We start from the raw sequence: 16,559 nt of genomic DNA on the forward strand, positions 1-16,559 counted from the left end.
CCCTGTGTTTGAACTCTAGCTCACATGGGCAGAGCGAGGGAGGGCCGCAGGGTGAGAAGGCGATGGGAGAGGGGACTGATGCCCAACACACTCGCCATCTCCCTCTCCCCTTTCATCTCCCTCTCCCAGCATCAAACAACAAACTCTTTCATTCAGGCATCTTTGCGGCTAGCCGCCCCCAGACCCTCGAGGCCCCCACCCGTTCACGCTCCTTAATTCAATGTTCCGAGAAAAACTCATGATTGGAAAGTGACTTTTTTATCTTCGTCCTTTTCCATATCTCCCCCTAAGAAGCATCACCCCTCTTCCTGCTCTCCCTTGCTCTGTTTTTTCCCCCCAGACATCAAAACAACTTCTGTCCTGGAAACACAAAGGAAATAAAACCTAGGTCAATCCGCTCTCAGAACGAGACTGCACAGTGACGGTGAAAGGCACTTCCAATGAGCATTCAATGATTGATACAATTAAGATGCCAGAACATTACATTATTGGCATGAAAATTATGTTACAGCAATCTCAATTTCTACTCCACTTGTATGAGAGACTGTCTTAAAACAACAATTATATCAATACTATGAACTTTAATACAGACAAAATCACAATACATTCCAAGAAACGTAACAGAAAGATGTACAAAGCATGTGAAATGTACATGTAGCAACTTCATAGCACAGTATGTGCACTGTTTTTCTTCTTCTTAGAAACTACCCAAAATCAATATAGCAAGATACAAGTAGAGAAGGATCTATTATCAAACAAATTGATAAATTGGTAAGCCCAAGGGCTGACCTTGAAGGCAATGACCAAAGCTGGCAATTTGTTTACTTTTCGGAGAAAGTTCTTCCATTGATTTGCACAGATTTTCACAGACTCTAAAAAGGCTGTTTATACTCATTTGCCAGTTTGTTATGTACACCTAGCTAAAACGATTGCAGTCTAATAGAACAGCCGTGCAATAAATCCTACTTTCATGAAAAGTTATAATGTTCAGTTGTTGTTGAAACTGTTCTAGAGACGTGTCGATTCAACTTTATGGTCATTTTGGAGGCTGTCGTTTGTGGTGCTGTTGAATTGTATTGCACTATACTAGACTAAATATTTGTTTCCCCTCATTGTTATCTGTAATTGTGCTGTATGACAACAATCTGTTACAATTATCTGACTGACCCCCCCAGCGTTTCCAAGTGGTATTACTGTTGCTGAAGTCAACCGCATTGCTTCCTGTTGTCCTCATAGCCTAGCAACCACCAACAACACACCGCATTTGCTTCCAAATTTCTGTGAAGAAAGAAATGAAGAATCAACACTGCTTATAGATAAGAAAGAAGGATGTTCAGACGTAAAGTGAAATTGCCATAATTTTATATTGAGTAATAATATAGTTTGAGTATGGCTTCGCAAAAACAAGCAACTACACGCTAGCAACCTGGCTACTGTCCAAAGCAAGAAACAACCATAAGATTCCGAATTTGAACTAGAAACCCTGATCTCAGCGCTCTGATGAAGGCAGAGTAAAACCCCCGACAGTATTAATAAGTTGGCAGGTTTCATTACTTACTGATCGAGTAGAAAGAATGCCAGCTGAATGTTGGTTTGAAACTCTCTCAAGTCCCGGAGCTCTCTCCATTGAATGCCCGTCGGAGATTCACTCTTGTTTTACCTCGGTTTTTAAAACTCTTCGCCTTTTTTGCCTCCTCCGTCAACGGGGCTCTTTCTCTTTTGCCGGGAGTTTCCACGGTTACTCCGGTTGTTCCACCGTCCACAATTTCCTCTACACGGGGATAGCTACCGAAGTTACCGGGGAAAACATATGCGCTATCCTCTTTTTTTCCCCGGCCTATGTAAAAGCCATGGATGTATAAAGAGAACGGTAAAAATGCTATCCTCTTTCGGTTTTGGTTGCAATGCTTGACGCACGTCCTCTGTGACATATGTTGAGCCTTCATTTTCCCGGGAGATCGTACCCAGTTCACAGTGAAAGTGAGGCTTATAGACAACCAATATAAACGCTGATAGTGACATCATTACATTGTGCAATCCACTTCATAATGATAAGTTAAAGCAAAAAACTGTATTTATTGCCACTTTAATTATTTAACCACTGGTTGAAAGCTTACATTTGTGATTGTGCAAGATAACGACATGAGCAGGTATGTACATAAAGACATGCATTTTTACAATAGGCACATATTCAAGCCCATGCAGTTGGACGCAATGGTGGAAGAAGAATTCAGATGTGTGAACGTGGCAATAGCACGTGCTCCATTACAACTGTGAGTCAAAAAGAAGTGCAAGATTTTACACATGTATTATCAACAAAATGGTGCTAAAGTTTTGAAAAGTACTCATGATTTGCCCTTTCAGAATTATTGTATACTGTTATATTATTGATTTATTGATTTATTGATACTGATGTATGATCATGTGCAAACAGCATTTCATTTTTGTTAATGTTAAACCAATTCTAATTTAAATGTTAGATACTGTCAGGTAGTTTATAGGAATGCATCATATTATAATTTGTTTTGTATGTAAAATCTTTTTCTGTGCTGAACAGGTATTAGGTATATTATTACTCATGCATTCATTTATAACAGTGCATCATGTTTTATAAGCTGTTTCGTATGAAAAATCTTTCACAACAAAAGCAAATAGTTGTCAAATAAATAGTGTTTAAAGTACAATATTTCCCTCTTAAATGTAGTGAATAAGCAGAAAAGAAGCAGGTGAAGTATAAAACTCAAAGCAGTACTTAAGTACAGTACTTGAGTAAATGTACTCAACTACTTTCCACCACTGTTTGCAAGTATCTGAAATGCATATTGTTGTGCTCAGCGACCAGGATGTCAAGCTAAATTAGATATTAGATGAGAATTTTGTTTTGTGTCCAGGGGGAAAAACAGTCTGTGAGAGAATCATTAAAATCGAACATATTAGAGAGGCACATCATTGCTGTGTAATGATGTGCCAAACAGCAACCAGCCTGACATGCAGCAGAAACATCCCAACAAAGGACACCCTTGTTCCCAGCTGAATTCTTGAACATCATTTTCTGCATTTTGCTGCAAATGACTCAATCTCCACGTCCCTCGCCTCTCATTCCGCCCAATTATCATTTTTCAAGCATGTCCCCTCGCCCTATAGAGATGGGTTGTTTGGGAGTTTCCAAATCTTACCATGAAATCTGCTTGTATGTGTAGGGATGAGTGAGGGGTTTTACTGCCAAAAGAACACACACTATACACACATTCAAACTGCATGGTAAATGAAAAGAGGTGGACGTAAAAGAATAATGTGACTGATTTTGCTCCGAGAGGGAGACGGGAGACAGTTACGACGGATACAAGGCAGCATTGAGGATTCTCTTTCTCTTATTCTTCCTGAATCGTCCCCTTTTTTCCCTTTTGCCGCTTGTTGCCGTCACAGCTGCAGCAGGGCTCAGCAACCCCACGGCTTTAAGGGCCAGTCTTGGTTGATGCAAAAGGGTGTGATGCTTGTTAGTGTGTTATTGGCTGCTCAGTGCTTCTGTGGCTGCAGTTAGCTGCATGTATATGTGTATAAAAGAGTAATTTCAATAATCAATGTAAAACTGAATTGATGGCTTCAAAGGTCAAAGGTCATGTGTAGCTTAGGTATCTCACACCCAGCCAAGTCCTATCATTACTGGCATGATAGACGATAGTAAAACATTTTTTTTTTATTATTAGTCAATCAATTGTTGTCAGTCATCATGTTGTAAGCGATCAAGCTAAAGCCTTATAGGTGATTTAAATACTCTCCAATGTTCATCCACAAATCTTAACAGCACTCTGGGGATTTGTTTTATGGGGATTTCTTTATGTCATGCAACACGCTTTTTGCATAGTTGTTGTTTACACTAACTGACAGTGTAGCAGTGTCACTTGGTTCTGGTAGTGCCCATCTGTAAGTCATGTGACATGACAGCAGAATTTTGTTCATTGCTTGAATGTCAACTGAATGCAACTAAGATGCATGCAACTTTTCACTTAATCACAAGGGGTGATACACTGTGCAAGTCGGATGAAAGTCAGTTACATTTAACCAAGTTGGATCAAAGCATAAGATTTAACAAGACTGCGAGGCTGTACTTACAGGCTCAGCAGTGCTTTGAGCTAAGTGCTAACATCATCATACTAATACGCTCACAGTGACAATGCTAACACGCTGATGTTACACAAGAATAATGTTTACCATGTTCACCATCTTAGCTTAGCATGTTAGCATGGAACATTTTCTAATTAGCACTAAACCCAAAGTACTGATGGGAAATTCATTCGTTTTGCAGGTATTTGTCCAAGTAGTCAAAGTATTGGACGATTTGAAAATGTGACCTGCTGTTGGTTCCGGAGGAAAACACTATGACTCTAAACATAATATGATGAACAATAAATGAGCACATAGTTATTAAAACCAACTGCCTTCTGAGAGTGAAAACAGGAAACACCAGCAGAAATCAGCCACAGGTGAACTTAACTCTCTGCATCTCACCTGGGACCCTTACCCCAATACCCCCCACCCCCTCCAACACCACCACCCTTCCCCACAGACCCCGCCTCAACCCCCATATATCAATTTCCTTTAGATGTTCCCCCTCACACAATTGAAGTAACTAGATTCTTTCCTTTGGCTTGCCAGTGGAGATATGAAGCAGAACACACAATGGGCTATTCATTAAAATAGCAGCACACACACATACACACACAAGTCTCAACCCCATTCATCCCAACCCGACCAGCACCAGTAGCAGCATCGTCCATCTCTTAAAGCCCACACAAACATATTTACCAACCATATCCTGGTGTACATGTAGCATGCACATGTAGGCACACAAACACACACACTTTCTCACAAGGGCACACAGACGCACATGTCCACATATAGCACACCCATAGTCACACAACATCCCACCTCACACCCCAGCTGCAGTGAAAGCCCGTCCAAGTTCTTGCCAACCCCTCACACACACACAGTTTCTACCCCTCCTCCCTAACCAGTAACTCAGAGAAAGACAAGATGAACACAAAAGAATAGGAACTTTGGTGGTATGAGCACAAAGGCCGGATTCACAGACGTTCAAGAGGGGGACCTATTTAAATGTAACACAGCTGCACGAATGTATTAAGAAAGATGGATGGGGAGAAAAGATCAGGAAGGTCTTGAAGGGGTGGATTCTTTTTTATTACCCGTTTGAAGGTTCCCAGACATTTTAATTGGGGATGAAACTGATATTTGTCACTGGAATAATCTATAAATTATAGAAGCTCAGTACTTGCCTTTCATTTTGGATTACAGTAGGCTGCCTTTAAAATGGAGGGTTGGTCTGATGCTTAAAAAGAACAAGGAACCTGGGTTCAAGCCCCTATAGTGTTCTTGAGCAAGACTGTGAATCTCTACCAGCTCCTGTCGTGTCATTCTATAGCTGACCCTGACCTCTGACCTCCCTGTAGGGTAGGAAAATACATGGGAATCCATCAATATCTCATTATTACTGCCATTATTCCAGAGAAACTCAAGCTTGAATGCTGCTTTTATCGCTAAATATAAGACACAGTTTATTACATTTGTGATAACTTAATAAGTGCAATAACAGTGGCCCACCGGATCCTTCTGCAGGGTTGAATGATCAACTTCAACAGGGGAATACTGACACACCTGCTTTGTCCTGCACAGGTGCATGCAGGTAGAGAGAAAGAGAAAGAGTCAGTGGGAGAAAATTAGATTAAGAGCGTAACAGAACGGTAGAGTGTGTCTGTGAGTAGGAGAGGGATATAAACAGCTTTCAAATGATACAGTGACTCAGGGTGTGTGTTAGACCTACACACACACACACACATTGTTACCAGGTCAGTTCAACAGCAGGAATGTGTTTGGCAAAACAGGCGACAGGCAAAAAGGGCGATACTCCCGACTTGGCGCCTTTGCTGGTGAATGCACCATAACACACAATATAATACACTTATGATCTTCTTTCCCTTCTTCAACTTAAAACGTCCTACCAGCCACATAGCCAGATACATACAAAGCAACTCTATGTAGTTCACATGAAACATCCACCAAGCAACCTAAATTACAACAAGGGGTGTTTGATCCCATAAGATTTTACCTTTTTGATTTGGTTTGTGAAATTACCTGTGATTACATTATAATGTTAATAAATCACAGCTCATGAATTAGAAAATGCATAGCTACTTTATGTTCTTATCTGGCTGAAGCTTAATTACTCCTCTGGCATTATTTCCTCTAAATCCAGTGTGACCCCACAATTTGTTGTATGTTTGTGTATTGGCCACTACTCACCTGGCTCCAAAGACCAGCCGATAGCAGACAGTCGGTTCAGTGCCTTATTTTCCTTTTCTTTTCTTTTTTTGGAGTCTGTTTGCCCCCTAAAACACAGAGACCAAATTTGGATCCTGATCCTAAGAAACATAAACTATGACTACATAATATTTAGCAGGACTGTATGAAGTTAGGTTAAGTAGTGATGATGTGTGAAGGTGTGTGTACAGCTCTGAGGTGATTCTGGTCTGGCCCCGAGCTGATGGGGGTTGGGTCCCTGGATCGCGTGGCCTGTGTTACACTTCTGCCTTGACGCTGCCGACCCCTAGTCTGGTGATCTTTAACTGTCACACTATGTGCATGTGTGTCCATGTGTGCGTCACAACAAACTACATCATCTCCGTCATACAACAGGACAAGTTTGTATCGTTCTGACTGCCTGTTCGCGTGTGTGTGTTTCATCTCTGGGCTCCTCTGTGTTCTTTGTTTATGTTGTTGCAAAATAGTTCAGTCCATCATAAATATCTTCTAATGTCTTCAGTGCAGCAAAGTATTTACTTTGAACCAAAAACTGTTTGAGTTTGCAGAGTGAGCCTCAATAGTTGCACGAGCTGTCTGAGTACAGTGAAACCAAATCACTCATTCTGTAGAATCAAACGAGATTCATCATTTATATCATTTTTCCATATTTTTGGGTTATCTTATTACTTTTAAACATAAATCCACTGTGATTATTCTAATCAATCACATAACATCTCAAATTGCACTCTTACTAAAAGGAACCTTATTTCCATCAAAGTCTATTCATGCCAAGGATCTAAAAATTCAAACTACTCACTGGGAGCAGGTTACATAGTAAATCACTGATTATTATTATTTCTTAAAAATATACCAAAAGGACAGAATCTTGTATCATTTCACTGAGACCAATTTCTTTTAGTTTTTTTTTTTTATATATAGTTTAGTACTTTGAAAGTTGCTTCAAATGTGTTTTTTTTTTTCTTTGAAAAAGTGTGAAGCTCCTACCTAGAGTAGCATACTTTTAACCAGCTTCAAGACAAGGCTTTTCATATTGTTTTTTTCCCCGTATAATAAATAGACCTAATAAAAATAACGACCTTAAATAACAGACCCATTCATAATGTTTTGCCTCATGAGAATTTCACAAGCAGCTTTTCTTTGGCAGCCTTTTTTTTTTTTTTTTAGGTGAAACGCTTATCAACATTTGCAGCACTGAGATATTACATGACAGCAGCATTATCTAATATACATAGCTCCATTATAAAATGAACGTCTTGTTTTTCTTCACGTTTCATCTGTCTCTCGTTGTTCAATTTCTCTCAGTCTGTCAAGCCATCCATCGTGACCCTGAAGGCAACAGTGAAGGTTAGCCTATGTAGGAAATGATTAAGAATCATTTTTGTCTTCTCTTTTCTCAAAAAGGAAGTTTTCTCGCTGATGGCTCTAACAAATACGAAAACATTACCAGAAATACATACATTTGAAGCATTTATGTCTAAATTGTGGCCGAAACATAAAATAAAGTTGACCCAATTCCTGCCTGATTTCACCAGCCAGCACATTTCTCTCAAACGTCTTGCCGCCACAGCAACATGTGTTACATTAATTGTCATTTTTGATCTCACCAAATCGTGTAGCAATGTAACTTTGTTGGGCCTGTTAATTTCCCTTCATTATTTGCGCACAAACACACACACGCCAAAACAAACACTCACGTCTAACCGAGGCCAGGCCGCAAATCCTCCGCTACACAGCGGGAGAGAAATCCCCGGAGTGGCTCTCTGAAGGTCCCCGGTTTAAAGCTCCAGGAGCCGGACAGTACCACCACAGTTCCCCGGGCTGCGTCACCGCGCTCCTGGAGCATTTTTCTCTATATGTCAGAGTTTGTTGAGGCGCGGACAAAGAGTGGTGGAAGAAGGGAAGACACAAGCTTTTTCCTTCTTTTCTTGTTTCATATGCACAGAACTGCTTTTTGTTCCCCATTTTTTTTTTTTTTCATTTGAGGGGGAAGGGGGTGCTCGTTTTGATCACATGATTACAATTCACCTGAGATAAAACAAAGGACGCAAAGAAAAGGAGGGGAGAGGAGGAATGAAAGAGGCAGAGAATCAGACAGAGAGATGCACTCATGGTTCGGATTCCCTTATCACAGTCAACATTAATGGATAATGGAAAAAAAAAAGTGGTGATTTCTGGATTGGGTGCCAGTGTGTCGCATGGCGGGGATACAAGGGGTCATTGTTGTGAAGAACAGCGCTTGTGTTTGTATCCGTGCGGCCCATAATGTCCCCTCTCGCCTCTCCTTTCTGTGTTTTATACCAATGCTGTTTGGATTGAAAGGTGTTAAATCTGTGGCTCTCAGTTAGAGGCGCTGACGCAAGTATAAAACGCCAAGAGGCGAGCCTTTGAATGTTGTCCACACCTGCGATGTGGTGGTGAATATAAAAGTGGATAAACATGTGCGTAAAGCTGAAATCATACCTTCAGCGGTGCATGTATTTCTGCTTTCACTCGAAATATTTTACCCACTTCAATCTTATATCGGCTTCGTAATATTACAATTCAGGACAGGCCCATGTGCAATCATTTTGCATCCCAAATGTTTAATTTTGCCTAAAGAGTGAAAAAAAAAAACTTTCTTTACATGAGTCTTATATAAATGTTCAGTCAAAACAAACGGTCATTGATCTATTTGTGACGCGCAGTTTATCCCCTTTTTCTCAGGAAATGATCAAGCCTCTGATAAAGCTTTTTTTTTTTTTTTTTTTTAAATGTGTGGATCTCTCAGCGGCGGAAAGCTGTGTCGCCTCCGAAATTGAAACTGCGTCTGAGTCATCAAATGTCACATACGTGAGAACATGAACTCTCAGCTGACTAAATGTCCACACAAAGCCCCGCAGCGGGTTTAATTTTGTAGTTCTTAGAATTCAATGTTTACTTTGGTTTTGGATTCGTGCACAGTTTCATTTTAATAGGCCGACTCTTTCTCATTGAGATGCTTGAGGAAGCCTCCCAATGAGGCCTCATTCACTGGACTTCCTCTCAAGTTACCACTAAAACAAGGCCCGCATCATTTCTCAGGTGTGGAACAACACGAAGTAGGCTGTACGCGTGAACAATGCAGAAGAATGCGCACTCCTCTCCTGTTCAAAAGTCTCTGCGTAAAATTCCGTGCGCACAATTTACGCACGCTGTTATGTCATCATATAACTGTTTCTTCGACCAATCAGAGAGCCCCGAGCCTGCATCAGTGCAATTTTGCTGCACCTTTAAGACGTGTCATCCCCAGCATCTTTCTATTTTTTTTTTTTTTTTCCCTCAGCCTCATACAAGGAGCTCTTTAAGCCCCGGTACCGACACACAGAGCAGTCATTCATACTCGGGCAGCGCGAGCGAGGGGGCTGGGGAGCGAGCGTCACTTTGGAAACTCGGGAACTCACGGATTCTCGTGCTAAACCGGCGACCTCCTTTTCTCATTACTGAAGTAAGGCGCTTAGCATTTCCAACTCTTTCCTCTCTGCTGCTGGTGGCTGCTCTGACTGCGATTTGATTATTTCTTCCCGTCGGAATCAGAAGAACCCCGATTCAGACTTAGAGATGTAATCTTACCTCTGATGCTCGTTAACCGTGCCATGATGATCATGAACAGCTCTTTCAGGGTTCGCGGGCTAGGACTGAGGTTCTGTCCTGGTCCTAAATGACCGATTTGTTCGTTGTGAAACTTGAATTATGTCATTTGGGACATTTCAGCCATACGGGTATCTGTGTAGAAGCATCTGAGAGTAGTGCATTTCCAGAAGAACAAACAGCGTTGTACAAAGCGTTCTGACAGGGGTGGTGACCATGAACACAATAATCCTTATCATGGTGAACCCTGTAATGATGTTATTGTATCAGTGCAACAAGTGCTCCTGTTTAAAACTGATTTTTGGGGGTTTCATGTTTATATGTTTGGACAGTCTTTCTTGACACAGAATTTAAAATTCACGCTTTTTCTGTTCGACTAACTGGGGAGACGGCGAGCCTTTGTCATACTAAGAAATTAGAGGGGAGTTTATTAAAGAGGGGAGACGTTTTTAGACGTCGCAAGAGTCTATAAACGGACATTATTGGCAAAGTAGCCTTATCCTCGACATGGAATTTGGTGCAGATGGAAAAAAATCGAAATATTATTTATTATTATTCTAAATATATATATATATATATTTTATTAGATTCTAGTTCGCTTGGTGTAACCGCATCTTGTGCTAGTTTGTCCTATATTCACCGTTGTGTTGGAGCTGTGTGGACTAGATGACATGAGCTAAAAAAACGAATAGAAAAAAAAAAAAAAAAAAAAAAAGTTTCCAAAGAAGCAAATGAAGGCCGACTTACCTGCCAAGTCAAGCGGCGATAATGAGTTCACATAGCGCAAATTCATTACGCACAATAAATGTAGCGTACTCTGTGTCGAAGGCAATTTCTATATTCTCCATAATCAGATAATAAATCAAATAACACACAGCCTGATGGGTATGCCCAGTGGATAGACCACTCTGTGTTGACTTCATTATTCGCTCGTTTGTTCCTAATTTGAGGCGCTGAAGAAATAACATACTTTGCGATTAATGTGGTCAGTAACGGAAGGAGATGATCACCCCGATCATCGCCGCTTCCCTTTCTTTCATCTAATTATAAGTCACGCAAAAACAGGCAACACGTGCGCAACGAGGCGTTCGGTGCCTGGCGCACGGTGTTTACGCATTGTGTCTCTGCAGCGGGGACGCGTTTGAGACGCGACGACAGTCCGTGAAGCGGCCTCGCAGACCAGGTGGCGGGCGAACGTCGTCATCAATGGGACAGATGGTGAAGCTTGACGTGCCCCTCTGCTGGACACGATTCCTGACATCCACTCTGCTGTTGATTCAAAACTGGTCAAACGACACAGAATCTGTAATTTAACTCCGCAATCAGATATGAGCAGGTTAAGTAAAAATGAACAGGCCTGTATTTCATAAATGCGCTTAAGTATCAGGGTAAACGCTAGAAAAGAGGTGAACCTTTTTTTTCCTCAAATCTAAAGGTGGGGTAACCTGAGTGTTAAGCGTGTATATTACCCCCACTTAACCAGCAGAAGGACACACAGACTGTTAAACTGACAAGCAGTTTCATAATGTCACCAGACGTGAGCGAGATCACTCATTTTCCTGCAATACGACACCGAGGTAGAAGACAAACCAGCGGGCTGTGAGAGCTGCTGGTTCACAGGAAGTTCGCTGATTTAGGACGTAAAGTTCGAGGCAGGGTGTTGATTTAATGGACAAAACAAGGACACATTTTGCTCCCGCCGATAGACCTGCCCCTGTTTGACAAACAGACTGGGTCTAATTCACACGCACGCACACGGGGGTTTATATTTCCAGCGCCAGGCCGTGTTTATCCAAGAAGTGCAGAGTATAAATCCAAAGTCTGTACTGCTGCGGCCTCATATCATTCCAACACTTTCTCTCCGGGGAGCTTGGAATAACTGCAAGGCCTTAAACAGTAGCTTGTTTGGGGGGGGGGGGGGGGGGGGGGGTCCAGGCTTGCAGAGAGGCATTGCGATATTGAGGAGCTGTACCTCTGCAAATGCAAATACGCATATACATATTTCCACGTATCACAGGCCATATGAAAATGACTGAACTTTACGCAGACCCACTTTATGGATTAAAAAAAAACTCCATTCCACTTAGAAGAGTCTGTACTATTATGGCAAACCTCTTTGATGCCGATTATTAACTTCCTTAAGGTCTCTGTGAATAAATGTTGATTAGACACCAGGAGCAGCAGTGAGGCTATTTTAGCTCGCCTTTGTTTCTCAGGCAGACTTTAAAGAATACGGAGTCCCATGAGTCTGATCTTCCTTGAAAATGTCTCCAATACTCACGACATTTAAAGGAATCACTTGAGGCACTTCTCATACCTGTATGAGTGTTGCCGATAGTGGAGTGAAAGGTGGAGACAATGTGGGGACATGGCAGGAGAGTGCCCACAAAAGGGTGGGGCCATCCTTTCAGATTTTATAACTGTGATGGAGAGAAATAAATTGTGCGCAATCAAACCCAAATTTCCCCCCCCCCCATAGAAAAACACGAACCAGATAACAGCGCCTTGCAGCGGCCTACGGGTGCTGCAGATTCTGTTGCTTGTTGAAGTGACGCTCCTCATCACTCTGCTGTTTCAGGTCCTCGCTGTTGGATTTCGACCGTGGGACGAACGGAGGAGAGAGTGAAGGGGAAGTCAGGAGGGAAGTGAGAGCGGGTGAGTTTGGCGCAGACAGCTGTGCATTAGCAGGTAAACTGGGGTCCAAGGTGCGCACTGAGCCGCCTATGATACCAACAACACGGATGGAAAGAACTTTAATGTGGAACCCTCACAGAGTTTTGCAACGGAGGCTGAGAGTAGAGACAGACTGGCAGTTTATATTATAACTTAGAGGAGGCCAAAGGGACAGATCAGACAGCAGTCAGCCAACACTCCGCGCTTCACTGTAGGGACAAACAGGAACAAGGACCCGACAGGCAGAGCTGCGCATTTAGGAACAGGCCTTGCCTCCTCTGCGCACCTGGAGGCTCGTGTGTGTAGGAAGATGTCCAGAGAGGAGCAAAGCTTATCGGAGGTTGAGCTCAGTCCCGGGATGTCGGACGACAGTCGCTCCCTGTCACCGGGTCATTCCTCCGGTGCGGCTGGCGGGGGGGACTCGCCTCTGCACGGGCAGCAGCAGCCGCAGCTGGACGACACGGCGGCGGGCTGCTCGTCCGTCAAATCCGACGATGAGGACGACCGCTTCCCCGCGGGAATCCGTGACGCCGTGAGCCAGGTGCTCAACTGCTACGACTGGACCCTCGTGCCCATGCCCGTGCGCGTGAACACCGGAAGCAAGAACAAGCCGCACGTGAAGAGGCCCATGAACGCCTTCATGGTGTGGGCGCAGGCTGCGCGGAGGAAACTGGCCGACCAACACCCGCACCTGCACAACGCGGAGCTCAGCAAGACCCTGGGGAAGCTCTGGAGGTGAGGAGGCCGCTTCATGTGCAACATGTTGCAACATGTTGTGTAACAAATGTTCAGGATAACTCTTCAGCTTTCAAAACACACATTTGCTGACACATCACTGCTATAGCCTACAGTAAGGGTCAGGGTTTCATTTTAAGGTGGTGGGGGGGGGGGGGGGGGGGGGGGTTAGCTCCAGATTGGGATAGGACTAAGCTCAGCGTCATGGTCAAGCCTGAGAGTTTCAAGAATAAACTGGGTAAAGCAATCGTGTTGTTCTGAATATTTCCCTAATAATAATAAAAAACAACAACATAGTTCTCTAAGGTCTGACTTGCAAATAAGTATCACCTCAATCAACGGATCTTATTCTCATTCTGGACACAGATTTCTTTTCTTAATTGTCCTGTTTTTTTGAATCATCCCTCTTCTTTGTGTTTTACTTCAGGTACACTCACATAGATGCTGGTATTAAGAAACAAGGGTGGTGTAGGATGTTGACTCACAGGGAAAAACTGTAGATTATTGTGCACATGCAGACACCTCTATTTTATTATTTTTCATCTATAGGATCTTTTTAGTTTTAGTCCCCAAAACCACTTGGTTTAAGTCATGGTTTTTATCTTCTTATGAACAAGGACATCATTGTGCCACTGTTCGTGAAATGTAATGCTGTATATGTGTAAATGGCTCCTGAGTTGTTTTCACAACCTTCCAGCTCATATTTAAAATGAAGGTTTCCATCCCTCAAATTTAAGTGTATTGCAAAATTTAGAATTTTATGTTTCAAATTGCTCCTGCTCTTCTTACACATTTATGTGGTTTGACATTGCTAATATTCCTGAGTCAGCCAGAGTAAAGTGAGTTTTTATGGTTAGCCTTCTAAAAATCTTTTACTGTGTCCAGTAGCTAGTTGTCAACATCGTTGCGTCTTGATCGCAGAACCCCTGCAGTTCCTTAACTTTATGTTCTGTCAGACCATCCAACTATTTTCTCACACAGAACACTGACTACTTGCTGAAAAGAAGGTCAGAAAGGTTAAATTCATTAACCTTGAGGGGATTGAACATTAATTCGATGAAGACTTGACCTTGGGCTCAGGCATGATTGGTTAATTGGCCCAGAAACACGATGAACAGGGAGGCTGAGGAAGGTCAGGGGGTTCTCATGCCATTCCTGCCAGCAGTAGTAATAAGGAGCTCAGTTTCATGTTTGCAGACAGGATGCATGCCTGTATTATTTCATTACTGTCCAGCAGTCAAAAGCCCCTGGCAGGCATGCCATTAGATGCAGCTGTGCAGATGCAGTGAATGAAGCACAATGTTGTAATATGCACTGAAAATGGATCAAACTTATTACTTGAAAGTATGTTGCAGAACATGTCACCATTATCTGTGAAAGATAATCTTGACCCATGTACTGTGTGCTGATATTGTTTTATGCCCATTAACCCAGATTCTTGACATCAAAGAATTCATTTTAATGTGCTTTTTTTTTAGTATTCATGTTACTGTTAACGCAGGCTCTAAATGTTCCCATGACTACCACTTCCCTATAGCAAAAGAAAAGCAACATTTCTACACAGTGTTTGCATCATCACTACATACTGCAGAAAAAAACAAGTGTTGCCTAATTCTAATTGAGTTCCGAGACTTTTCTTCCCTTCTTCATACCATAAACGCACCTATCTACCAACATCTTATCTTTTTACCCAAGGCTTCTTAATGAGAGTGACAAGCGGCCCTTCATCGAGGAGGCAGAGAGGCTGAGGAAGCAGCACAAGAAGGACTATCCCGACTACAAATACCAGCCACGACGCCGCAAGAACGGAAAGCCTGGTTCTGGGTCAGGAAGTGAGGCTGACGGTCATTCAGAGGGTGAAGTCAGCCACAGCCAATCCCACTACAAGGGCCTCCACCTGGAAGTGGTCCACAGTGGGGGAGCTCGGTCCCCTCTGACAGATGGTCACCACCCTCATGCTGCAGGTGGGCTGCGGGCTCCCTCCCACTACATTGATACCATCCCTGTCACACTGTTAGATTAGTCTGGATACAACTGGATATTGTGTCACACAGCTAGATGATTGTTTGAGTCTGCCAAGAAAACTACTGTAACTGCATGTTTTCTTGTGTCTCTACAGGTCAAAGTAACAGTCCTCCCACACCTCCCACCACTCCTAAGACTGAGCCTCAGTCTGGGAAGGCAGGGGATGGAAAGCGGGAGGGCGCTGGGAATGGGGGCTCCCGTGGTGCAATGGGAGCAGAGGGAAGCTTAGGTGCTCCGGGATCTGGGAAACCTCACATCGACTTTGGTAATGTGGACATTGGTGAGATTAGCCACGAGGTGATGGCCAACATGGAGCCTTTTGATGTCAATGAGTTTGATCAGTACCTCCCCCCAAATGGGCACCCTGGGGTTGGGCAAATTGCTGGGGCAGGAGCAGCTGCAACAGCTTCTCCAGCCTCTCCGTACACCTACGGCATCTCCTCAGCTCTGGCAGTGGCCAGTGGACACTCAGCAGCCTGGCTCTCCAAGCAGCAGCAGCAGCTGCAGCAACATCACGGTTCCCCTCTGGGCTCAGATCCCTCCAAGGCCCAGATCAAGAGCGAGGCTGGAGGTGCCGGGGGTCACTTTGCAGAGGCAGCTTCAGCAGGTTCCCATGTCACCTATACCCCCCTCAGTCTTCCTCACTACAGTTCTGCCTTCCCCTCACTGGCCTCCAGGGCTCAGTTTGCTGAATATGCTGACCACCAGGCCTCAGGGTCATACTATGCCCACTCCAGCCAGGCCTCTGGGTTGTACTCCGCCTTCTCTTACATGGGGCCTTCCCAGAGGCCCCTGTACACTGCCATCACTGACCCAGCCAACGTACCGCAGTCACACAGCCCCACGCACTGGGACCAGCCCGTCTACACAACGCTGTCGCGGCCATGACAGACAACGAGACCAGAGGGCACTGGTGCAGGTTCAGCCCCCATGTCAGACCCAAGCAGCAGCAGCAGCAGCAGCAGCAGCAGCAACAACAGCAGTGTTGGTGGTATCAGCGGTGAAAGTGGTCTGGGTCGGGGGGAGTGGGCAGGCACCGGGGGAGTCGGCTGGGGAGGCAGGAGGGGAGAAACCCCGTTCTGCTCTTGCCCAGAGGCAGAAATGCTGTCACAGCTCAAGGATGAGCTTGGCGCATGGTGCTTTTGAAGCATGGTTGATTATTTGGGGCACACAGTGTACAC

General features: G+C 43.7%; 1 protein-coding gene across 1 annotated transcript; it reads left to right on the forward strand.

Annotated features, from left to right (window-relative positions):
* Positions 1-12,928: 12,928 nt before the first annotated feature.
* Positions 12,929-16,266, forward strand: sox10 (SRY-box transcription factor 10). The gene is made up of 3 exons (XM_070923461.1): positions 12,929-13,353; positions 15,049-15,317; positions 15,473-16,266. The coding sequence occupies exons 1-3, from the start codon at positions 12,929-12,931 to the stop codon at positions 16,264-16,266; spliced, it is 1,488 nt and encodes a 495-aa protein (XP_070779562.1).
* The last annotated feature ends 293 nt before the right edge of the window (positions 16,267-16,559 follow it).

Source organism: Enoplosus armatus, chromosome 17 (genome assembly GCF_043641665.1).
Source record: "Enoplosus armatus isolate fEnoArm2 chromosome 17, fEnoArm2.hap1, whole genome shotgun sequence".
Classification (NCBI taxonomy): Eukaryota; Metazoa; Chordata; class Actinopteri; order Centrarchiformes; family Enoplosidae; genus Enoplosus; species Enoplosus armatus.